This window comes from Silurus meridionalis, chromosome 15 (assembly GCF_014805685.1).
Source record: "Silurus meridionalis isolate SWU-2019-XX chromosome 15, ASM1480568v1, whole genome shotgun sequence".
Classification (NCBI taxonomy): Eukaryota; Metazoa; Chordata; class Actinopteri; order Siluriformes; family Siluridae; genus Silurus; species Silurus meridionalis.
The window spans coordinates 4,611,810-4,638,012 of record NC_060898.1 but is presented as its reverse complement, the minus strand read 5'-3'; the positions used below and the strand labels follow the sequence as shown (position 1 = coordinate 4,638,012).

Sequence of the window (26,203 nt, the reverse complement as noted above, 5' to 3'; positions counted from 1 at the left end):
AACAGAGGATAATTGCCTTTAAAAAAAAAAATTACAAACGTTTCATATTGTACAAGGTGACTTTAGCAAATGATGCTATTATTGATATAATTGTTTGCAAAAAAAAGCATTCGCATCATTGGAAATCTGGCGTTTTGCATATATCCTCTAAGAACAGATTTCCTATTATGTCGTTTCATCTCAAGTCACTTAACGTGTATCCGTGCACTTTTCCTCAAAAGTGAATGCCGTCTAAATGACTGAAACTAATAATCAAGCTGGAGAACATAGCTTTGGCGCGATCTGTTGTTCAGCCGCCCCACTGTCACGAGCGATCACACTAAGAAACAGCCACATCCATTCAGCATTATGCAAAAAAGCTTAAAGTGAATTCTTTGCTACACATTAAAAGCCTACACTTTGGCCAGAATGGATTTCTTGGCACAACATGCTTGCAGGCTAAGCGTTTTCTTTTGTCTCTGCCATCTTGTTAGGGACTGACGGATGCAAATGAGAAACAAACTTCAGGAGCGGACAGAGTTTCGGCGTGTATGCCGGCTGTTTGCCGAAACAGGTCGCGGTGCCTTTTTAAAGAATCGTTTTTGGCCAAAGACCAGGCGTTTAAAATAAGAATGGCAGTTCTCGTCAGACACGTTATCTCCTCAGAACATTTTGCAATTGCTTAAACTGTTAAACTGCGAAGCCGTTCGGAAAGCAGAGCGTCGCTTTTTGGGTTTACTGCCTGCCTCATGGGTTATTTTGAGCTACAATCCAAAGCCCAACACCAAAACTACACTAATTACAAGCTTTGTACGGATGCTTGGACAGGAGCTGCACAGTGCCTCGGATCTCCAATTGAACAAAGATGAAGGGCTGAGACAAGGCAGGGTTGCACATGGACCAGATTTAGTTGGGGTTTTTCTTCTTTGGCAAATGGAAAATGGAAAAGCTTTGGTTTGAACCCCTTCAAGCTGCTGAATCTGAACCAGCCACATTGCGTGCAGCTTCGCTGTGGGAAAGAGGTCTTGCTTTTTCTATAGGCCACACAAATTGATCCATTACTGCTGGAAGTTATCTGATGCGCTGCCATTTTTTCTAGTCATATATATTTAACTTATTAAGAAATGCTTCTTAGTTTGATTCAGTGAGTCTTCTGGGATTTCCAGTATAATTGCTGCCTTGGTCCAGTGAGATATAATGTATAGCTCATAATTATAGCCTTGCTATAGAGAGAGAGAGAGACACTCGCATATGTTATAAATGTGTATGAAAGCATGGGATAATATGGAATAGAGCTCATTTTTAAGAACAAGCTGCTTTCATACTGTAAATGCAATAGGAAGTCTCTTTGAATTAAACTCTAATGCAATTTCAAGTGATTTTAAACAATTGCAGTCGGAAGACGATTCGACCCTAGTCGAATTAGTCTTATTTTCAGATTCTCCAATTATGGTTAGAAGAATTCGTGCTGTTTTTCTCTATCAGCTTTGAACTTCGGCTCTGCTCACTTCCGTAATTCATTGGGCTTTTTGAAATAAAATATTGCAAGTGGATTGGAATCCTTAAGCTATCTTGCGCTTTACGTTTTGTGCAGTATTTGGTTGCAATTAAACATTATATTTATTTAGTTGTTGCAGATTAGCTCCAGAAAGATCTTGTCAGAAATTGGTTGTCAGTCAAGTAGTATTTTCCTGTGCAAGTTGGTGGCTTCTATTTACATCAAGTGACAACGGCACCAGCAAATCCTAGAAGACTGACATGCGAAATTAGATCTTTAGTCAAATGCAGTAAACAAACCAAATGATCCATGTATTATAGATGCTTAAACATGAATGAATACCCTGTGTACCCGGGCTACTGCTTCGCCCACTCTGGTCCTATCAATACAGAAAAAAATCTCAGCCATGTTGTGAAAAATACCTTTAGTATAAATGCCAACATGTATCATATCTCCAGTGCAAGATCTATGCTATGTCTGGCAACCTGTTCAGTGTGTGTTCCCACCTTGTTCTCAGAGCTCCTGGGATCTTGATGCACCTCAATCTTAGTCAAGATAAAACACTTTCTGAAGATGGTAGTGGAAGCTTTGGGGGCATTGTTAGCTCAGGAGGCAGTGAAAGCCTTGTGGGCAGTTGGTTGATCAGGGTGCTCTGGAAGCTTTTGGGGCATTTCAGCTTTGGGGGCAGTGGATGCTTTTGGGGCAGTAGTAACTCAGGAGGCGTTGGAAACTTTGGGGCAGTGGACGCTCAGGAGGCAGTGGAAGCCGTGTGGGCAGTCAGTAGATCGGGGTGCACTGAAAGCTTTTGGGGCAGTTCAGCTTTGGGAGCAGTAGTAACCCAGGGGGCATTGGAAGCTTTGGGGCAGTGGAAGCTTCGGGGGCAGTGTTAGCTTAAGGGCAGCGGTAGCTTCATGTTTAAGGCAATAAATCTCTGATTGGATTTTTCAAAAGCTGCTATTTGGCCCTTGAGCAAGGCACTTTATCCTCACCTGCTCAGTTGTAGAGGATTAGGTATTTGCAATTTGCAAGGGGTATGGTTTTCTGCCCAATGTCATAAATGTAAATGCATTTCTACTTTCCATATTTATAGCCAATGAATTAAAGACATTTACAAACATGGTTTCATTTCAATGTTTTTTTTGTTTTTTTTTGTTTTCTGAACTTTGTACACTTCTGCAATGTGGAACCCTATCAAAAAGCAGAAAGCGAATCAAAACTATCCATTCGGCTATGATGAAGGATTCATAGCTGGCTATTCTTAGCCATGTCGAATAGGTGAAACAGCATCCTTTTAGTGAACCCTGGTGAAGCTCTCCTTTTCAACCACGTATCGTGACTCTGAAATAGCCTTTTTGTTTAATCTGTGAAAGGGTTCGTATCCCAGCTTTGTGCTCCTCTGCCACAAGCAGAATCATGAATCAGGCCTTCTTCTGCTCCATAAGGTTAGAAAAGCGTGGGAAGTAGGTAGAATGATGTGCTCATTACCCAACTTCTCTCCATCTTCCACAAGGTGCGCTTTGACTCTGTTCTGTTTACTGCACATCTCTCGAACTCTGCGTAAATTTTTTTCACGGCTTCTCTGGTCACGTCCCTGCAGACAACGTTCCTGAAATAATGTCCTCGATCTGAACACCCGAGACGTTTGCCTGTGCGTAAGAGGTCACACAAATCCAGAGTGTCTCCTCCAAGTAGGACGAGCGTCAACGTCGAGCGACAATTCACTCGGAGGAAGAGGAAAACGAGGACGTTTACTCCAAGCTACATTGTTACATCTTTTTTCCTTTGGTTGGAGATTCAGAAATGAGATTATATTTTTTTCTGACACAATCGGGGGAAAAAGAAGCAACCTCTTCAACCTCGACCTCTTTCAACCAGGGGTGATGGTGTGTTTCTCTCTGGTGCATTATCCCTGAGAGACAGGTCTATCACAGGCTGAAAAGGAGGCGTATTGATTTCATGTTTGCTACTTGTTTAAATGGCCTCTCTTTGGCGTTCTTTCCACCTTCCATTCGTCCTCTTTTCCTTTCTCTTTGATTACTTTTCTCAGCACTAACTCTAAGTCTCACCCACTTCCTGTTAGCCATCAATCATCGCTCCCTATCCCCCGTTGTACCGCCGCTCCAAATAATTAGAAGTGAAATCCAGCGAAATTCAAAGTGAAAAGCATTCGCATGGACAGAATGCGAGAGATTGGGAGTTGCACATCACAAAACACGGCCATGTTTGAGCCTTTGGAACGGGGATGGACGGTAGAGCAGAAGGCTAATATTCACAGTATGCTGCAATATGTGTGTGTTTGTGTATCTGGCAGAGTGTGAGATGCTCGAACCTCTTCGGGAGGATAAGGTTTGCTCTGTGCTGCCCTGCTGCTGATGGGACCAGATGGTGCTCTCATTAAAGAAATTACAGTAAAGCTTGATTCAGAAAGTGGCACGTGACGCACGGGATCGTTATGCCATGCCAAGTCCAAAGAGCTTGGATACTGTGCGACTGTTTGTAATGTGATGAATTATTCAGTCGATACCTTCAGGAAACACTGAGTTCTGAGTTTTCTTCGTCGTGACGATTCCGAACGGCCTATTCCATTAATTATGGAGCACATTCCCATGAAAATTTGTATTCTCTTAACGTCTCTTGTCCCGAAGGAAATATTCGACTATGTTTAAAGAATAAAGCAGGTTGCAATGGCTCACCCATCACCTAGATTGTAGGAATATCATAAATGCACAACCCAAGCAACCACCTTATATATGATTCATTAATGTTTGGAGTTGCTGCTGCAGCACTGCTTGTGATACAGAAAAGACAAAAAGCAGAAAGGAAAGATATCATTTACCTGTACAGAGCTAGGGCACAAAAAAAAAATTGTGGACACCTAGTCACCTCAGCCATATGTCCTTTTTTGTATTTATCATTCCAGTTATAATCTCTATTTGCAGTTATAATAAGCTTCACTATTCTGAAAAAAAATGCACCAATGCTTGTGGTACGAAGATTTTAATTTAACATATGATTTTTGCTAAATGTTTTGGCTGTGGTGTACGGTGTCTCGACTGGATTAATCCAAAGGTGACTTTCTTATAGTATATACAAAAGTATTGAGACTTTTTTCCAGCCGTATGCGATTCGTCCCCAAAACCGTTTCCTACAATGTTAGAGGCACGCAATTGTACAGGATGTCTATGGAAGGCTTTGTGTTAGATTTTCCTTTCACATGAACTAGCAGACCCAAATCTTTTCCACCATAACAGTGCAACTGTGCACAAAGCCAGCTCCAAAAATGTACAATTTACCTGGGTTGGAGTAGAAGATCTTAAATGGCTTGCTATAAAGCTCTAAACTCAATCCTACTAAACACCTTCAGGATAAATTAGAACACTGACTGCACTCCAGGACTCAACACCTTAAAATGTGGCTGGATAAACCCAAATCTGCACCGGCACACTCCAAAATCTGGTGAAACATCTTCTCAGAAGAGTGAAGGTAACAGTCCACATATCACACAATTTATTAAACATATCACACAGTTTAATAAACCATCCTCGACACGAGTATCTTGAGCATCTGCAATCGAGGTTCATCACTTTACCATGATATAGTAGTGTAGACTTGAGAGTACATTATTATTCCTAAAGAAAAAAAGGTCATGAATTAAGTTTAAAATCTATATTACCTACAAATCAACTGAACCCTTTTTTTCATTTTCTGGTTGCTTACCTGATTTGGTAGAGAACATCAAATTGTAAAAAAAATGAGGTGAAATCTCCTTGTCCCAACACCAGGGCTACTCGAATGTTCCACTTAGTCTTAGTCATCAATTGTTATATCTGCAGAATAATCTGCTCATGCCTTTCATTTAATGCAAGATCTGGGCCATTGTGCATGCATTTATTGCACTTCTAAAAAAAAAACAAAAAAAAACTGTGCTCTTTTTATTCAGCCACCTCTCAGATCTTGGTTGTGTAGGTTGTGTAGTTTTTAGCACCAAAGTAAAATTAGTTTCAACAGGAACTAACAGCGAACTGGATTTTAAAAACAATCCCATTGTCTAGATCAGTGGACCCCGACCCCGGGCGTAGACCAGCACCGGTCCGTGGGTCAATTGGTACCGGGCCGCACAGAAACAATACTTACATTATTTACGTTTTATTTATTATCTAATTCTGAACGATGTTTTATTTTGGGAAATGACCGATTCTCTGCCACATCTGTCTATAACTCACTCTTGATGCAGGTCATGATGCCTCAGTCACATGTCTTACCTCCATCCGCTACCTTCTTAAAGGGGCTGCTCCGGCCGCTAACACATAATATAAAAAAACTTTCTTTCGGCTTCTCCCATTAGGGGTCGCCACAGCGGATCCTCCGCACGTTTGATTTGGCACATGTTTTTACGCTGGATGCCCTTTCTAACGCAACCCTCCCCAATTTATCCGGGCTTGGGACCGGCACTGAGAGTGGCTGGGGATGGTACCCTGACCGGGAATCGAACCCGGGTCGCAGAGGGGGGAGCGCTGCGTCTTAACCACTAGATCACCAGGGGCGCTAACACATAATATATGACCGCTAAATTCAAACCCCAAACTAGCAAAATGAACACGTTTTTTTTTTTATTATATTAAGAAAATACCAATAATGTTTTTTTTTTTTTTTTTTGCCGGTTGTATCATTTTATTTTGTTGTATTTATCCGCCACACAGGCCGGTCCGTGAAAATATTATCCAACCTTAATCCGGTCCGTGGCACAAAAAAGTTTGGGGATCGCTGGTCTAGATCATTGATGATGTGTTTATGAAGTCGAAATCAAAATGATGGTAGTTGCCGTGTTACTCGTCCTGTAAGCGATTTTTCTCGAAACCGTTTAGCATGAAAAAAAAGAAACACTTTTGTGTTTAAAAAGGGTTTTGCAACAAAATGCCTTACAAAGACCTTTTATTCTCCGTCTGTGAGTGTTGAGCCTGAGAGCCTGGAACACGGACACTGAAGGGATACACCCTGCATGGGAAACCGTACACCTAGGGGCAATTTTGAGTATTTTCATTTTTTTTGGTGGTAGGAGGAAATATAAGAAACCCACGTGAACACAAGGAGTTTGTGCGTTCCATAAGCTCCAGAAGAGTGGAGTTCTGAGGTGAGTGCATTGCTTTTCAAATGTCATGTTTTTGTAAGCAATTGGTTGAAATAAAAAATCATTACAGTGTGGATTTTCCATCGGGTGGCTGTTGACGAAACTGAGTGTGGCCTTTCGTCGGTAATTGAATCGCAGACGATATAAACTGATGCAAACAGTCGATCGGATAATAAAACACTGTTAATCCAGGCACTTCTTACACAGAGAACACGAAGTTGCTCCACAATGTAAAGATACCGCAGTTGCTTTTTACAGTCATTATTCTCAAATTTGGTGCCGTAAACTGAATTATATTAATAAAATTCAAAGAAAAAAAACTGTCAATGGATTTCCTATCCACCAGCTTCAAGAGCCCAATCAATGCACCATGTGCTGCCATTTCCTCCTACTTAACACCAATCAGTGTGGACGGGACATACCGCACCATCTGTCCCTCAATTAACAGTCTCTTGCCCTTATGAGCCCCGCCAACCACCAGGTGCCACCATGCCAAATCCCCCTAATGGCCTTAATCAAAATGTCAAAAGTCCAGCTGGCTCAAGGACTCCTCAGGAAAGTGAGCTGATCCTGTGGGTGCTGAGGAAGAAGAGTGTCAGCTTTGACCAAGCGCCCTGACTGCGATGATGAGAACTAGAACAAGAGTCTGTGGTTAAAAATCCCAATCGCTGCATTGCAGCCACAATTTCAGAAGTTGTACTCCTCTAAATGTACCTCAGGGCTCTAAAGAGGTCAGACTATTTATGGTGGCGCTCATTAGTTCAGGTGTTCGACACTGAAGAAGCACCTATAGATATAGGCTCTGTGGTCCACCATCATCCATGCACAGCAGCCAGCTTTTCTCCCAGCAGGTCATAGAAGTGGAGAAGATTTATATCGAAAGCAGTCTTGATGATACGAACAGAAACAACAGATTCTCGCCGAATACACTTTCAACTCCTTACAAATCAAAGCGAGCATTTGCGACATTGAAAAAGAGCGGGTTTGATTGATATATTTATTTGAAAGCTCGAATGCGGTCTATTAAATAGAAACGATTTTCCTGCTTTGGTAAAAAAATAAAAAACTCTTCCTGTCGTGTCTTTTTTGAAAACAATGATCCGAACTATTTAGGGAAGCATTTTAGCGGTGTTTGCCGAGAGACACAATGAAACCGATTGATTTGTTTTGTATCAAGCATTCAAAAAATGTTGATTAGATTTTAGTGCTTTACAAATGCTTTTTTCATCATTTCTTTTTTTTCATTCAATTGCCTTTTTCTACCTGGCTGGAACTGATTAGACACTTTAGTGGAGCTGTTCTTCGCTCTTCAAAACCCTGGAATGTACAAATATCATTTGTATTGAAACCCGTAATGCATATACACACACATACAACACCAGATTGAGAAACATTCCATTGATCCGTGATATAATTTCTAATACAAAACATGCACTGGTGTACATATTGCCACTGCAAAAACTGATGCAACTGATTCAGCCATATATTATGCAAGACTTAATCCTAAAAGTTGCATATGCTTAGATAAACAGAATGACAATAGGCACATCATTAAAATCTCTACTATTCAAGTTGCTGTGATTTGTACATTAAATGCTGTCTAAACACACAGCACGTGCACAAGACAGGATTTAGTATGCAACATGTTTATTTCATTATGCAATGATCTATAAAAATGGATTGATCGTGCATTTTATGAAGTAAAAGTAATTCGGGATGGATGTGGCAGTGTTTGCAAACTCGCTTTGTCTTCAGGGAGCGTGCACGAAGTCGATACAGGAAATAAGTGCAAATTAATAAATGATCGAATTAAGCACTGGGACGTTTAAAGGAGACCGGGTTGCCAGATCGCGTTCAATTGCTCTATAGACCAGGCATCTTTGAAATGGTTCTATCACATTTTTAATAAACAAGAATCTAATGCATAGTGATTCATCATTCATTTCCTATTGTTGGAGGTAAAAAAAAAGAAAAACAGAATCTGGCAACCTTTCCAACTGTTCTTTCTTTGCGTCTTTCTTTTTTTCTGCAACTTGCACGAGATACCAGTTGGTCAATACAATTTAATGTGAATTTATATAAATAAATAAGCTCTTACCACCCCCATGTCCATCTGCTCGGTTGTGAGAGAAGGAGCCGCGCGAGCCTGCGACGCCAACACGAGGACGGGCACGAGGAGCATCGCGAGATGATGCACGATCCAAACGCTCCACTTGTGTGAACGCAAATCCATATCCAGTGCAGTTCACATACACATCCAAAGCTCTTGCATGCAGGATGCACACCCCGGATCAAGCGTGCATTACGGGATCTGATGGATACTGGACTACCTGACTGTGGCGCGCGAACTCGTAAAGCCCATATCACGCAGAGCTGAGCCGAGAAAGAGCACAAAACAATTCATATCCAAGAGTGAAGGAAAAAATAGATCTGCTCTCTATATGTCAAGGAGTGCACGTGAAGACTCTCCGGAGCATGCATGAGGAATTCTCATTGAGATTCCTCTCTATAAGATACTTTTTTTCCCCCTACACACACACTCCCCCACACACGGATAGTCAGCGCGTGCAGGCGGCAGTGAGGAGGCAGATGCAGGTCCAATTCCGACCTGAACCGAACTGAAGTGTAGGCGCAGCTGCGCTCGAGCTCTTTCCCGTGCGCGCGGCGAAGAGCGACTGGCGCGCGCGCTGAGCGGGATCTCACACACATACACATAGACGCGCACACACACACACAGAGCACACAGTCCGCGCGCGTGTGTGTGTGTGTGTGTGTGTGTGTGTGTGTAGGGGGGATTTCTTGTGGGGACCAGCGACCATCACGAAGATCAAAACTGTCAAACACGATAATAACCAAGATTCCAATAACACACACACACACACACACATGACCTTATTTGGCGCTTTTAATTATTATAAAAGCTACAGTTTATTAGTTCATGGGGGAAAAGTGTTGGATTTTTTAATGGGGACCAGCCATACGACCCCACAAGGTCATTGAGGGAGTCCCCATAAACCATTGAGTCCCACATGCAAAACACTTTCCCTTATTTTTATGCGATTGATAGGATTATTAGTGTAGCTAATTAATGCTGTGCTGAAGGGAGGGAGAGAAAGAGAGGGAGGGAGAGTGTGAAAGAAAGAGGGGACCAGAGAGAGAGAGAGAGAGAGAGAGAGAGAGAGAGAGAGAGAGAGAGAGAGAAAGGAAGGAAGGAAGAAATAGAGGGAAAGAGTGAGAGAGACAAAAGAGAGCGGGAGGAAGAGAGAGAGAATGTTTGTGGAAAAAGTGAAAGAGAGGGATGAAGAGGAAGCGAGAGAGAAAGAGAGAGAAAGAGAAAGCGAGTGAAGAAAGAGGGGAGTGAAAAAAGAGTGATAGGAAAAGATGAAGGGAAAGGGAGGAAGAAAAAGAGAAAGATAGAGTGAGAGAGACAAAAGAGAGGGGAGGAAGAGAGAGAGAGAGAGAGAGAATGTTTGTGGAAAAAGTGAAAGAGTGGGATGAAGAGAAAGCGAGAGAGAGAGAGAGAGAGAGAGAGAGAGAGAGAGAGAATGAGACAGGAAGAAACAGAGAGGGGAAGAGTGAAAAAAGAGAGTGATAGGAAGAGATGGAGGAAAGGAGGAAGAAAGAGAGAATGTTTGTGTATGTTTGTGTGTGGGTTTAGTGTGTGTGAGTGTGTGTGTGTGTGTGTGTGTGTGTGTGTGTGTGTGTGTGTGTGTGTGTGTGTGTGTGTGTGTGTGTGTGTGTGTGTGTGTGTTTGGTGACACCATGAGGAGGCAGCCATTCCTCGTAAAGCAGGCCTTAAATTTAATCTATGAAAGGAAAAAAAAATCAGATGTCCCCTCTCATCAAGGGTAAACCTGTAACCAGTGAGGTCATTGCAGAGTGGGCTGTAGTGAAATGGCCTCGGCAGGGCTTATGTTGGAGGGGCCTGGACTACACAGCATATACAATTACTAACTGCCGACTCGCCGCCATGTGCATGTGTCTTTGCCCAATCCATCAATGTAAAAGACCACAGCTGACAAGATGTTATTTAGGTGCTGGATCATTTTCAGGACAGCAGTAACCCTGACCTGGTAGGCAATGCTTTGCTGGTACAAGTGTGTCAGGTGCAGAACCATGGCTGCCGTATGTAAACACTGTATACTGGTTACACACTTTTTCATTTAAATTCATGGCATTTATTCATGGCAACTTACAATTATAAAGTAATTTATATAGTTATAAAACTGAGCTTTTAAGGGTTAAAAGTCCTGCTCAAGGGTTATCCAATGAGATTAGAACTCAAGACCTTCTAACCAAAAGTGACCCAATAAGCTACAACTTCTCCACACCGAACTTGTTGGTCAGCTTGTAGCAGGTCGTTTTTTTTTTTACCCTGAAAAATGTATGTTTTTACATCTTTATTGGTAGCAGATGAGAAAAAGAGCTATATAATAAAATACATGAAGATGAAATCATGAAGGGAGAGCAGTTCTGAATAAATTACACAGGAGAATATACTAATATATTGCCCCAAGCAATCAGTGAAAGGCTACTGCAGTGTTTCTGTCATCTGTGTTGTCTGTTGTGGCTGCTATATCTAGGATCAAATTTCTGCCTTCCCGTGCAGAATGCAAATGAGGAGCATGATGGCCCATTTTACCTCGGAATAGAATAAATGCTTAAATCGATCAAATAAACTATGATCGTTACACACTATTTCTTGATCTGCTGCGTTCGACTTTCCAAAGTTTTGCTATAAAATCCACCTCACTGTGGAACCTGTACACTTGCCCAATAAAGTCTTGATTCAGCCGTCAGTCATGTGACAGCAGAAATCATAGAGGTCAAAAGTTACAGTCTTTAATATGTCCACATCAGGTATAGGAATGAGAACCGAAATATGATGTCAATGCCTTTGTGGTAATGGATTTTTTCAGAAACTGCTGATTTCCATGGATTTACAAAAAAACAAATAATGTGAAAAGCCCAAAACAAACATAAAAAAGCATCCATTGAGTAGCAGTTCAGTGGACAGGAACACCCTGATGATGAGAGAGCTCAGACAGAAGAAAATGTCTAAATTTAAATAACCACACATCCATGGTGAGCTCAATATGCTGAAACCTGAGAGAATGCACCAAAGTTTGTGGACACCTGACCATATGATTCTTATGTGCTTCTTCCCATTCCCACAATTAGTCCTCCAGTAGATGCACTTCACTCTTTAACCTCTTTTCTTCTGGGAAGATGTTTCACTAGATATTGAAGTGTGCTTGTGGAGATTTTAGCCATGGGGGCATTTATAATCCCAGGTAGGTGAAGTGAGGTGAGGAGGTCTGGGGTGCAGTCAGCGTTCCAATACATCCCAAAGGTGTTCAATAAGGTTGAGGTCAGTTCTCTATAAGAGGCCACTTAAGATCTCATAAATACCAGGTTACATTTTTGCCCAACTTGCTGTGTCAATCAAACGACCCTGTTATTAAGAGTTGAAAGAATTTTAGTTTGGTTTCAGAGAAACTTTTTGGTCCATATAGAATCCCCTCATCGCAACATCATCATTTTCATCCTATGAAATCAATCGAGTCCTCCGAATGTGACGAACATAATGAGAAATGTTCGTTCTAAGCAAAAGGATGAGGATTTAACAACAGCCAAAGACACTAAATTGCCTGCTTGTGAGATTCACTATTATCTTCATTTCAAATGAAGTCCATTATGAGCTTCTATGAGCCAGAATTTAATAACTTTGTATTAATTTTCAGTAGTGACAGTTTATCTAATGAACACCGTGACAGACACAGAGAATTAGCCGCCAGTCTTCGAGGACTGAACAAAAAAACCCCAGAACAGTTGCCGCCGATGAAGAAAAATGACCGGCTGATGCCAAATCGGCGGATGCCAAATTACACCCAGACAACAGAGAGGCGACGTGGCTCCAAACCGACTTAATGATGATCGGCACCGGTGAAACAGTGATGATATGTACAAGCGAAGAGATTAACTGTAGCCTAAAAGCAACAGTATTCGACTCGGGAGAGGTATGAGTAAGGAATGCTGGCGTCGCACGATTCGCCGCTCTGCTGGTGAAGAGTGGGGCCTAATCAATGAATGCTCATGCTGCCATTGAACATCCTTCAAAAAAAGTGCAGCAACATCACTATTATTTTCTTCCCTGGGTTCTAATTTAAACAGATTAAGCCCATTTCCTGTGCCATTAGAAACCTCAGATCTGATGTATTGGTGGACTACTTAGATGCTAGAGAGGCAAACATAGTTTAGAGACAGGCTTTGCAGAGCAAGCCATCACTGATGGGAATTAATTTTAGCTATTTCATTTTCTTTGAGTGTCTGAGCATGGGCAACTTTCATCTTATGTCTCTTTGTAGTGATGGAAATGTAGCAGACGACGTATCTGACGCTGCATGCTCTGGAAGAAGCAATTATTCACCATGATATGTCTGCGCTGTGACAAAAATATACTTCTCACCCTTAAAAAAACAAAAACTTATCAGTACACTAAAAAGTCTAATTATTACAGGGCATTTATTTATTTCTTTTTTGCCTGGCTCTGATGAGAGTAAATATTCAGAAACAAACGAAAAATTTCTTGATATCCTGGGTTGCAAAACAGAATAGCATGATGATCACCAAACCGAGATTTAAGCCTTATGTACAGTATGTATGATAAGATCTGAATGAAACTACATGGAAGTTTGTGAACACCTGAATATAAGGTTCATATGTGGTCTTTGATCATCCCATTCCACATTTAGTGCCCTTTTCCTGAATAACCTCCACTCTTCTGGGAAGATATTACACTGGATTTTGGAGGGGGCATATGGTGATTTTCTCATTCAGCTACAAGGATGTTACTAAATCAGGTACTGATGTAGGTGATGTGAGAGGGCCTGGGGTGCAATCAGCCTTCCAATTCATCCCAGAAGTGTTCAATAGGGTTGAGGTCAGAGGTCTGTAGCTGGCCAATCAGGAGCTTTCATGTAAACCATATCTTCATAGAGCTTACATTGTCGACAGGTTCTTTGTGATGCTGGAACAGGTTTGGGTCTCTTAGTGAAAGAAACAATTTATGCAACTTTATTCAAAGACATCATATACATTTGTCCATCTGTGGGGAAGAGCCACATATGGATGGAAAGGTCGGGTGTCTCAATATTTTTGTCCATTCACTGTTTAATCAGAATCAGAAAGAGCTTTATTGGCAAGTTTGTTTGCACTTACAAGGAATTGGTTTTGGTGACATAAGCATCCAGTTGCACATTTTCTAAAGTAAAAAAATAAGGAAATAAAAAAGCAAAATAAATAAAAAAGAATACAAGTATAAAAGTGATTATTCATTTTATACTATTATTGGTATTATTGCACAAACAAGTACAGATTTACATTAGTAAAAGTGGTATTGCATGTATGTTTTATTTTACTGCACAATGGGGAGAGCAAATAAAAGTTCATGAGTTAGTTCATAATGGTGTAATGCTATTTCTGAAAATAATAATATTAATAATCTTGCCTAATATTGTGTCGATCCCCCTTTTACTAACAAAACAGTCCTAATCGTTTGAGCATTACCATTAACTTCTTCTAAATTAGCTCATCTATTGGATCGGACCATACGGGCCAGCCTTCGCTCCCCACGTCCATCACTGACCTTGGCAGCCCATGACCCTGACACCGGAATACCGGCCACTACAAACCAGGATCACCCCACAAGAGCTGCAGTTTTGGAGACGCTCTGACCCAGTCATCTAGCCGTCACAATTTGGCCCTCAAATCCTTACACTTGCCCATTTTTCCTGTTTTTAACACATCAACTTTGAGGACAAAATTTTCACATGCTGCCTAATATATCCACCCACTAACAGCTGTCATAATAAAGATATAATCAGTTGTTCACTTCACTGCTTATAATGTTATAATGTCATTGTTATGCCTGGTTGGTGGCAGGTCGACTTTCAACAGCCCTAATGTTTTTTTATTCTTCTTATAAAACAGCAGTTTATTAAAGAATGACCTTTTTTATAGTTACTATAAATGCTATGAATCTAGTTAGTTATGGTATTTATTTACTCAATAGCAGCTGGAATCTGTGGTTTCACACAACCTTCTTTTTCCGTCTCGTTTGTAGCTAATAAGACAAAAAAACTACTGTTTGTCATTTTACCAGGAACCCACATCCTGATCAATTTTCAGCCAATTACAGCTTTACCTCCGACTATTAGAAAGTGCTGACTCTGGAGATGCTTTCAAAAAATATTAGATCAACACATCCTCACAAAAAAAATAATAAATAAACCCTCCACGAAATAAGCACAATGATTTGTATTCAGTTTATGAGGAGCATCTGTCCTAGAATTCCGTGTATACTTTTTTTATTATTGTTACCAGTGGTGAAAAGTAACAAACTACATGTGCTCCCATTACAATACTTAAAGTCATGGTTGACAGACTTCACATTTTTCAGTATAATCAAAATCATTCAACTTCAAATTGTACCCAGAAAACCACTGCAATTCCATTTCTGGCTCACATGTCAACCAATCAGTCACAGCTGTTCATTGTAACCTTGAATAACGCATGTATTTAAGTCTCAGTTTTAACCACATCACATGGATGTCCTTTTGTAGTTCACACTGTCATTTTGGATTTCGGATTTGTTAATGTGTTTTTGAATTTGTTAATTTGTTTTTCGGATTTGTTCATTTGTTTTGCACTTCTCGGCCACCGTAATATCTGGTAAAATAACAGAAAGTGCAATGTAACAATGGATGCACCAAATTCTTTTTGCAATACAAGAAACCCACCTGGAGAGAAACAGCAAGGTCTAGTAGCAACAGGAACATCAGAATCCCTAAAGAACATCAACAATGAACAAAAGCAAAGTTTAGAAAAGGACATCAAAATCCATGTCATTTAGTGTTTTGATTCTTATTTTTTTGTTTTGTATATTTGCATTTTGATGAAAATGATCTGCACTTGCAGCCACTCCTTACTTCCTTGTTTTCGTAACATGACAGAATGTGAAACTTAATGATGGATGAACCAGAATAAATGTTTTTGCAAAGCATTGGATTTGGGAACTTCAGTGGAGGGGACATATGATTGTGTTAAACATATCTAAGTGTACTATAGCCTATTCAGAAGGATCACCAAAAAAGGCCATTATAATCCAAAATGAACATGACCAAGAACTTTAGAATGTAACAAAATAAAAAACATCAATAAAACAACAGCAAAATATATAAAGAGCATGGTAAAGACCATCAGAATGCATGTTATCTATTCTCATTATTTATACTCATTGGAAAAAACATATAGGGACAAATAAATTCATTTAAGATGTATTTATGTAATCCATTTATTTCTGAAAGTGCTAAATAAAATGTCATTGAATAAATAAGATTGTGTAATATTCCCATCACTGGTCGTTATGGTATAAACAAAACTTAGTAGCCCTGCGGTGGTTCCTGAATAACTACTTTATTAAAATCTTTCATCATTTTAGCTCTTTGGAACTGGTAATCAGCAGCTGTTAAACCCCCCACCCCCCGTCTTCCCCTCCACACACACACACACACACACACACACACACACACACACACAGACACACACACACACACAAATATATAAACAGGAAAAAGATTCTTTCAGAATTCAGGATTCTTCATTCTTAATGCATTTCCCAATCTCAATGTTTCTCTGTAGCATGCCAAAAAAATTGCAGATGAAAATGTAGAGTTCAAATTTAACGTTTTTTTTACGCAATTATTTTTAAACATTTGGGTTAGAACACCAGTTTAAGTGGATTTTGGTTGTAAAGGCCAAGAGTTTTCGGGAATGTACAAGTGAACAATCGTGTGGAATAAACTGACATGTAATTAAATATGCATATATTGCCAGAAGCAAAATCCTTAGAATAAAACAACTGCTCATGCTCTTGAACACAGAGCTTTTCTGCTGCTCATTACTGCAACATTTCAAAAGACATCACAGAGCTGGATACTCTTCTTTAAAAAAAAGGATCAGAACTGTTACCGAAATACATCAAACATCAAACTTGCCATCAAATATGTGTCAACTTGCTCTATTTTTAAAATATGCTGTACTGATTATAAAGTGTTGACGTGATGTTTACTAATTGATCATTAGATATCACTGGAGTTATGGGGTTGTTAGAGGACTGGTACAGCTACTCTACATGGACAAAAGCATTTTTGTCCATGTAGAGTTGGAGGCACACAATGGGATGTCTTTGGATGTAATATCATTAAATTTTTTCCTCACAGTGCTGAGACCCAAATCTGTTTTAGCAGGACAGGGTTTAATGGAACAATCCATTTTAAATTATAAAGACTTAAAGTTATTAAAACAAAAAAAACCCATTAAAAACTACAAGAACTTCAGCAAGAATAGCACAATTTTTAAAAGTATTTCATAATTTAGAATCCACAACAAGAAAAACTCCAAAAATAACACCAGTATCCATGAAACAGATCAGAATCCAGAAATAAACATTAAAAAGACTATTAGAATCCACAATCAACATCACAAATTTTAAAATGTACAAACATCCAAAAAGGAACAACAGAATCTGAGAAGAAGTCAAGAAGTAAATCAAATGAAACAATATAAGATCAAAAAAGAACATTGGAATCCTTGAAGAACATCAACAAGTACAGCAAAATCACATTCCTCAAAACCCACCAAAAAATATTATTCAATGGAACATTAGAAATTTACAAAAAAACATCAGAAAAAAATGCCAAAATGCACATAGAACATAAAGAAATCAACAGCTTTTTAAAAAAACAAAACACCAAGAACAACCAGAAGATCAGACCAACATCAACAAGAACAGCATAATCCAACTATAACATTGAAAAATACATTAGAATATAGAGGAACTAAGGAGTTGATGCTAGTGAAGAAGATGTTATGTTTTGAAGTTAAGAACGCTGTAACCTAGAACATTGTTATCTGAATGATAGGTTCAAAATGCCCATGTTTTTCTAGTATATTTACATTTATGGTATTTGGCAGACACCCTTATCTAGAGCAACTTATAACTAAGCAGTTGAGGGGTTGAGGGCCTTGCTAGTGCTGCTGGAATTTTGAACTTGTGACCTTCTGTTTCAGACTCCAATGCCTTAACCATTAAACTACCACCTCATTTCCCCATATCTCTACTCACCATTGTACACATCCAACACTTTATCCTTTTCTCAAATGCCTTGTGTGGACAGGTAGCTTGAATGCACTGAAGTTTAGATATTTTTCTTTGGCTAGGTTGCTTATCCATTGGCCAGTATATAGGCAGGAAAGATTATTTGTAATTTTCACTGATTTGGCACAAACACAAAAAAGCACGACAGAAAGCAATGTCTAAAGGTGAAAGCTACTGTCTAGCCTTCAGTCTAATCTAATGTCATATATAATTGAAAATAGACATGTGACGCTCAGAAATTAATCACCATCACAAAAGTGTGAAGGGGTAAATTGATTAGTCGGGGAGGTTTATATTTACCCGAGAGCAAGTCAATGACGCAAATCAACAAATCAAACCTGCCTCACCATCTCTGTGGAGGCACAAACTGTGTCTGGAAATAAACCTACTAGCTTGTGTTCAATCTGATTTAGCACTCATCCTCTAAAAAATAAAGACTTTTTCTCTCAATGCAACATCTCAGTGATCAACGAGTGTCTAATATTTAGTTTACAGTGCAATTTCTCCTTCCAAAATGGTAGTAACAGCAAAAATAAGAAAAACTGATGATCCCCTACAGCAATAACAGCACTACTGAATTCTCCAATCTGACTGGTGAAACGTTTTAATTTTGATTTCACAGAGGTGCGTATGGTGAGCACTCCAAAGAGTCTCCAGTGTTTTACATTGAATTCACAGGATAGGACTTATTTTTGCTTCGGACTTATTTTGAATTGCAAAATCCATGGTTGTGATGCCAAAAGATTGACTTTATTAAAAAGAAACAAAGTCACAGTCTGAGCATGACCTTATAAACCCTTATCTCTTCCTTGACACCCACTGTTTTTGATAGATATCTGTTCTCTCATTAGCCACCCTAATCTGTTCACCAAGCCTAAGTTTCTTCCCAATTTTGTAACCTAATGGCGGCATGCGCTGTCCCGTTCAAATGTTTTTTTAATAAGCTCAATCGTTTCAGACATATTCACAGGTCCTGGTTTTGACCAGTAGTAAACCCTGCACATATGCACCAGAAACTATTATGAAAAGCCTCAATCAGTACTGCTCCTGTTTAGAAAAAAATACAATAAATCAAATTCAAACTAAAACAATTAACATTAATTACTTAAAAATATTTCCACTCGCATTTATATCCTTGAAATCATTGTGTTGAGAGAATAATAGTTTAACATGTGGATAAATGATAAAAAGTACCATAAAGTTTATGAAACTGCATTTGTTTTTCATTAGCCGGCAAGGAATTAACTTCACTTCAGAAGGAACAATTGTTATAGCCGCCATAAGTAAAGGATAATCTACAGCTAGGGGTGTATTACATAATTTCAATGCATGAAGCAAAAGCAAAGAACCACCCCATGCAAAAAATGTGTAGTGCACATCTAGACATGGCATGGTCATGGTCACTTAAAAGCTAATTGGTGTTTGGGGCTAATGCTAAAGTTCTGAGTTTTGAGCTTTTGCACAGTTCAAGAGTTTGGATTCTCGTGCTAAAAATCCACTTCTTCCGTGTTGCTGTAACTTTTTCCGAGTATGGACCTTCATGACATTATGAAGGGTGAAATTCCTTGTATGGACACTTCTCCCAGAAAAGCAGTGTGCAACCATATCAACAGCAAGAGCACACCCATTGTGCTTCATCTAGTTACGGAGGTCTTCAGCAGTGCTGAAGTCAAGTCAAGTTTATTTCTATAGCGCTTTTCACAACAGACATTGTTTCAAAGCAGCTTTACAGAATTTAATAGTTAAAGGTGAATGATGTGTATTTACCCCTGATGAGCAGCCATGGTGACTGTGGCAAGGGAAAACTCCCTTAGATGTTATATGGAAGAAACCTTGAGAGGAACCAGACTCAAAAGGGAACCCATCCTCATTTGGGTGATATCAAGAGTGTGATTAAAGTCTTTAAACAATACAAAACACTGGAGAGTGAGAACTCATTTCATGAGCACTGGAGTGTGTGATTATGAGTAAAATGTCCTTCCTACAGTCTTATACAGTCATTTGAGATTATGGAACCAGGAGCAACTGAGCAACTCATAAAATAGCTCAACATTTGCGATATTCACAGATCCAACACCAGCTTCCCCATGCCGGAGCCTTTAAACACTAAAAGAGGTCCAATGTCTAAATCCCACATGAAGTGGGATCCAAATGGCGCTGGTACGTCTCTAGATGGTTCGGAATGTTTGCGGGGTCGGCATCTACTTCTTTAGAGGTCCACAATCTTCATGAGGTGAACAGGACTTGCTCAAGAAGAATTTTCCAGAGAAGTATGTTCTTGAATGTGAGGGAAGGAGAACCTTGTTCAGCTTCTCAAAGATGTGAACAGTGGATGCAAGGATGCAATACTATGCTATAGGTACTCAAGATTAACATGAGATTGGCTGAAGCTGTGGTGTTATGTCCACTTTAAGGTTTCGGAATTTGGACCTGAAGGTCGTGTGTTCAAATCCAGGTACAGGTGAGTGTAGCTCTTACTAAAGCCCTATTGTAGCCTCGACTGCTCTGTGTATATATAAGATAATTGTGTGGATCAAGGCATCTGCCAAATGCTGTAAATGTAGTGCAAAACTCACGAGTGCATAAAAAATCACAGTATATAAAATAACTTTTATTACTTGTTTGATATACGGATCGTTGACTTGTTGGATTTAGACTTCTGCCCGCTCAAAATCATCCACATGGAAAATAAGTTTAAGGATTACAATTATTTGAATTACTGTAATAAACAATAATAAAAAGAAAGAATGTAGGAGAGCAAGAGAGAGAGAAAGATTGTGTGTCTGTGAGTTATTTCAGTCTATGTGCATGTCAGCTGTCTTATTCTGCAACTGTCTGTTACTATGGATACAGTTGTTTATAGACAGCAGATTAATTTAGAACAGTGATTAAACTACCTGTGGATTTAAAAGTTCGAACTCACACCTTACAGCCATTTAGAATAAAGTGTTTAGACAGACAATAGTATAATATTTAATAACAAGAGCAGTTCTCACAGTTAAACATAACTAGATATGGTCAAAATTATAAATAGGTAATTAATAAATCAATTAAAAAATAGAATTCTTAATGAAATGCTTCTTGAGCTGGTTACTGTAACCTGTTGGCTTGCATAATACAACTAGGATAAAATCTAAACATCAAATGTAAAAAGTGTAAATGCATAAAATGTAGAGAAACATATCTATTGTATGATTTTATTGTTTGCTTGGGAAACATAATATTTCAGAGCCAATGATGGCCAAACCAAGCAAGAACCAATGATACAGCAAATCAGAAATGTGTGCACCCCACAGTCTACTTGTTTCCCTAAACTAGGAAAATGCAAAGTCACCATCAATATCTAGCTGAGCAAAACTTGCTGAGACCTGGCAACCCTGACCTTGGCTAATATTAACCACTTAAATGTAAAGCAGCTAAATAAAGGCTGTACCAAACATGTATCTGCAGCTGCTACTCTATATGCAGTAAACGCATACCTCTCTGTGTATGTTTCTTCTTTCATTCATAATAGCCTTTATTTACATTCAGTCCAATGTAGTGCTGAAAAAAAAGACACTTTATCTTAAAACAACAACTAGCTCTCAAGCTCTGGTTTGGATGTGTGTTTTTTTATATGTACTATAGCAGATTGAAAGAAAGCTATTGTTACCAAGCTGTCAGACTTTCCATTTCGTTTATCCAAACCTTTCCAAAAATGAAGGGAAGTAGGAGTGTGAAGGCAGCAGGAGGGTGTCTTTTGGAGAAGTGTGGAAGTATAATATCTAGCCATTATCAAAAGCACAGAAGAATGGATTTCATTCTACCATATAGTATCTGCCAAAAATGTTTATAGTAGAGGAATAAAAATACGACATACCATGCAGTTGTGAGCAAATGATCCATGACAGATGTTGCTACTTTCCTGTAACAGCATGTCCCACGCAACCATGGCAACTTATCATCATTGATGAGCCTTTTTTCATTTATCAATGAACAACACATTGGATTTTAGCTCAGGCGCTGGGTTACTGATAGGAAGGTCGGGGGTTAAAGCCAAGCTGCCACTCTTGGGCCCTTAACCCTTTGTGCTCCTGGGGTACTGTATTATGGCTGACCCTGTGCTCTGACCCCAGCTTCCTAACAAGCAGGGATATGTGAAGAAAAGTATTTCACTGCGCTGTAATGTATATGTGACCCTAAACAAAAATAAAATCAAAATCACAGCTTGTCAAGTTACCAAGAAACAGCAAAACAGGAAGTCATCTGTACCGAAGACTTTTTAATAGTGCAAAACTTGGTGCAAGATTCCCCAAGTGTTAAATAAACATCTGATTACAACATAAAAAGGTTCACAATGTAAAGGATTGGACTCTGTCTGGCCAAAGTTGAACAATTTCATATTTTATTGCCTTTAAGTGCATTGTTCTGACAACCTTGACAACTCCACATTTCCATCCAGAGCTGCATTCATTTTAGCCAGGATCTTGTACTAAGGACAGGAGAGTCCAGGTGCTTTGTGAAAATCTTCTCCCAAACATTTTAAAAACTTTCAATGGGGTAAAGGTCAGGACTCTGTGATGGCCAGTTAATGTTTGGAAATGATGTGCTCTTGAACAGACTCATTTACAATATTTCGCTTTGCTGTCAGAGAAGAACAAAAATCCATTAATAGGATAACTTGGCCATTTAATACATTGGGGTACTCTCGACTTCATTATATCGCTGTGTAATGATGCTGAGCTGAAACCTGACCAACTGAAGCTACCTCATATTGTAACACTTTCCCCAGAGACTTGTACATTAGGAACTATGGAGGATGTGTGCATTGCTTCATTCCATTTTTTCTAGGGTAATCCGGACTCATCAGATCATGTTCTTCTTTCATTGTTCTGCAGCCCAATCTTCACAAATCTCTGCTCCATAGCAAATCAGTTTTTTCAGTTCGCCTTACTAGCTTTTACTAGGTTTCTGTTGCATTGTGTGTTAATGCTCTTACTTTTACTATTAAATACAGCCATGAGTTTTACTGTTCTAATAATTTGTGTGATGTGACTTTTTAAAGATCGCTAATAATGATTATTGAAGATTTCGGTGTTAAAACAATTATTGTCAGCTGATTTATACTCTATATGGAAAACATTTCTGGACACCTTACCTTACAATTGGTATGTACTTTTGGAACGTCCCATTTCCAGTGGTGGATGGTGATGAATTAAATGTACTTAAGAAGCTTTTTCATGTATCTGTACTTTACTGAAGTATTTCCATTCAGGTAACTTTTCCTTTAACTTTATTTCTTTATTTCAAAGTCAAATATCTTAATTTTTACTCAATTACATTTCCTCATTTCGTTTTTTTTTTTTTTAATAGTTCAAATATTTGTTTATTAGATATCAATGTGTTTGACTCATTAATATCATTCTATTAATAGATTGGTTTGCTAAAAGTATTATTAGAGTCATTAGAGTCTTTTCACATAAACTAAGTTGATCAGTCAAAAATCTCGTGGAAAAAATAATAAAAGAAACATTATTGCCTTAATAAATCATAGTATCTAAGTACATTCGAAGGCAAATATTTTGTAAAAAGTACAAAAAGAATTTCAATTAAGCACTTTTACTTTTACTCGAGTATCATTTTACCGACCGTATCGCTGCTTTAACTCAAGTTACTTTGTCCAACACTGCCTATTTCACAGTTAGATGCCTTTTGATGTTTTAAAAACCTCCACTCTTTTGGGAAGATAAAAACTATATAAACATTACTTCATGTAAAGTATAAACTGTCATCAACTTGCTGCACGAGCATTAGAATGTCCTCCACAATTTCGCCGTCTACCTTCATTGTTAAAACATTTCAGCTAAATCGTCGATTACTGGCATTTTCCCTGTTAGCTGTAGACTGTGAGTGAAGTCAATTACAAATACAAAAATGCCATAAAATATAATCCCACCCCTGACATTTGATTGACAGCTTTCAGTGCAAGGCATCGGAAATGCAAACGCAAACCATGCAAGGCTTTGGAAAGAAAAGAAAAAGAAAATATGGTAATTAATATTTCTATTTAAATACAGTGTGACATGGTCATAACCCGAAAAACACAGGAAATACAGTTGCAAATGGACTTGAAATTTTCCAGTCACTGTGCATTTGCAAAATCGAAAAAAAACGCACAAAATGCGTTTGGATTATATCACAATTTATGCATCCACATATCGAAAACTCAACTGCAAACACAATTTGAAATGCCTTTTAAATATTTTCCGGAATATCCTTCCATAACAATCTATTACCCAAATTATAAAGTAAGAATTCAGGATTGTTTAGAAAAAATAATGTAAAAAATAATTTTATTGTTGAACAATTATTTAAAAAATCTAACCAAGAATACATACAAAAATCACCACGTTCTTCCCACATTATTATTGTGTACATTGCAGAACATGATTAAAAAACTTCTACATATTAGCATGCAGGCTGAGCCAGATGTGAATCCATGGAAAGTGAGGCCTGGAAAGGTGCTTTGTCTGCACTCAACCTGATTCATGACTGCAGTATACACCTCCCACATTCTCCATCAATGTCACCCCATAGCCTGTCTCTGATAATTCACCAAGCAGCTAGTGTTAGAGAAGCAGGAATGAAACCAGAGTGGCCTCACACCATGGATTCATCACAATAGAGCTGCCTCTAAAAATGACTGCCCAATCAATACGTGAACAGAATTAGGATTTCTTTCTGAGATGACGCAAATACGTCTCAGGTAATATTTGACCTGAGACATCAGGAGATTTCAAACTGACATCAAGTCCTTGTAGAACATTTAGTCGGCAGCCTAAGCCAGAGGTTAGACCATCTTTATAGATTATTGTTTCTCACACACTGCAAGAGTTGACTGAACATGCTTCTTTTCTAACGATAGACCTAGGATTAACAAAAATGGCTACATTACAATTGTGTCATCGTTCAAACGAATCAGGTTCATGCACTGAGAAACAAAAAATAATAAAATCTTAGATCTAACAAAGAATGTGATTTGAATTACAAGCAAAGGAAAGAAAAAGTATAAATGCAGGAAGGGTATCTTCAGTATACAGAGCCTTTTCTGCTGTAAGATAAATTGCAAAGTCTGGAAGAGGAAAATGCGATTACAGAGTGGATCATGGCCAAACCAGGCACGAATCACTGATACTGCAAATAAGAAATGCGTGTGCACCACCACAGTGAACTTGTTTCCAAAGTATAAACGAAAATGTAACGGAGCTCACGTCTATAAATCAACACGCTTCAATTAAGAGCAAAATTTCCAGGCGGTTTATTAAAAAGAAAGTGAAACTAAGTCAAATCAAAAAGCAAGGACAGAATCCGCCAACAGTTGATGGTCAGGCGATTGGCGAACACAATATAGCTGGTCAGGACGGAATCGAAGATTTGAAAAAAACAGGTCCGAAAAAAATCGCAAGGTAAACACTGATAAGAAGACTTGACAATGATAGATGCAAACATACAAGTGAGCGTAAACTTCGCTACGTTTTAAAGTGTGGCTTTTGGTGTACCAGGGGTACGCAATCAGTAAGTTGATGACTGAAGGCACTATGGAATGCATCAAGTGTAGTCTATGACAGAAATGTTAGAAGGTCATAGTGACTGCTAGGAATTGGCATTTTTTTTATTGCACTGTTACCTGGATTATGTCTGTTATATATGTTGTATGTTTTATATGTCCATTATATGTCCGACATGTAAAAGCTACATTAGGCCATAATCACTTACAAAGTGGTATTAAAAAGTGGTTTTTGAGACTAGCACTGTTTACAAAAAGGACTTTATTTATCTACTTTTACACACTATCACCTTCAAAATAGTCTTCTTGCACAACATTTAGCATCCCTGCGTTCTGGAATGTGTCCTGGAAGCATGTCGAGCACCTTCTTCGATTCGCGCTAGATCTCTGCAATGGTGTCTAAACGGTGACCTTTCAGCTGGATCTTCATCTTTGGGAAGCGGGCGAAATCTGCAGGAGCCAAATCTGGAAAGTAGTGTGGAAGCAGAGGTGAGATCTTGTGGATTGTTCTCTGATGATCATCATGCACAAGTTGCTGAATGGTTTCGTAATTTTCGGGGATTGAGCTCATTGAAGGTCTTCCTGATCTCTATTCGTCTTCCAGTGATGTTCTCCCGCTCTTCAAGCGCGTATGCCACTCAAAATACCTCAAACAACTCATTGCAGCATCGGCGTATGTAAAATGTATGTCGTGTCAAACGTCTCTGTGGCAGATTTGTCCCATTTCACGCAGAATTTCACGTATGCTCTTTGTTCTAACTTGCTGTCCACGATAAAATCGCAGAGGTGGTAACGCACGTGGTCAGAATAGCACAACACTATTAGTCTTTA

General features: G+C 39.0%; 1 protein-coding gene across 2 annotated transcripts in view; it reads right to left on the bottom strand.

Moving 5' to 3' along the window:
- The window catches only part of mmp17a (matrix metallopeptidase 17a), an 88,899-nt gene extending 79,599 nt beyond the window's left edge, over positions 1-9,300 (bottom strand). The window contains exons 1-2 of one of the 2 annotated variants that reach the window (XM_046868705.1): positions 8,704-9,300; positions 7,869-7,922 (exon numbers count right to left, since the gene is read on the bottom strand). In XM_046868705.1, coding sequence (XP_046724661.1) covers positions 7,869-7,922; positions 8,704-8,838 — 189 coding nt within the window. In that variant the 5' untranslated portion in view covers positions 8,839-9,300. The remainder of the gene's footprint in view (positions 1-7,868; positions 7,923-8,703) is intronic. The other variant, XM_046868706.1, reaches the window with a different exon arrangement.
- Between the last annotated feature and the right edge of the window lie 16,903 nt (positions 9,301-26,203).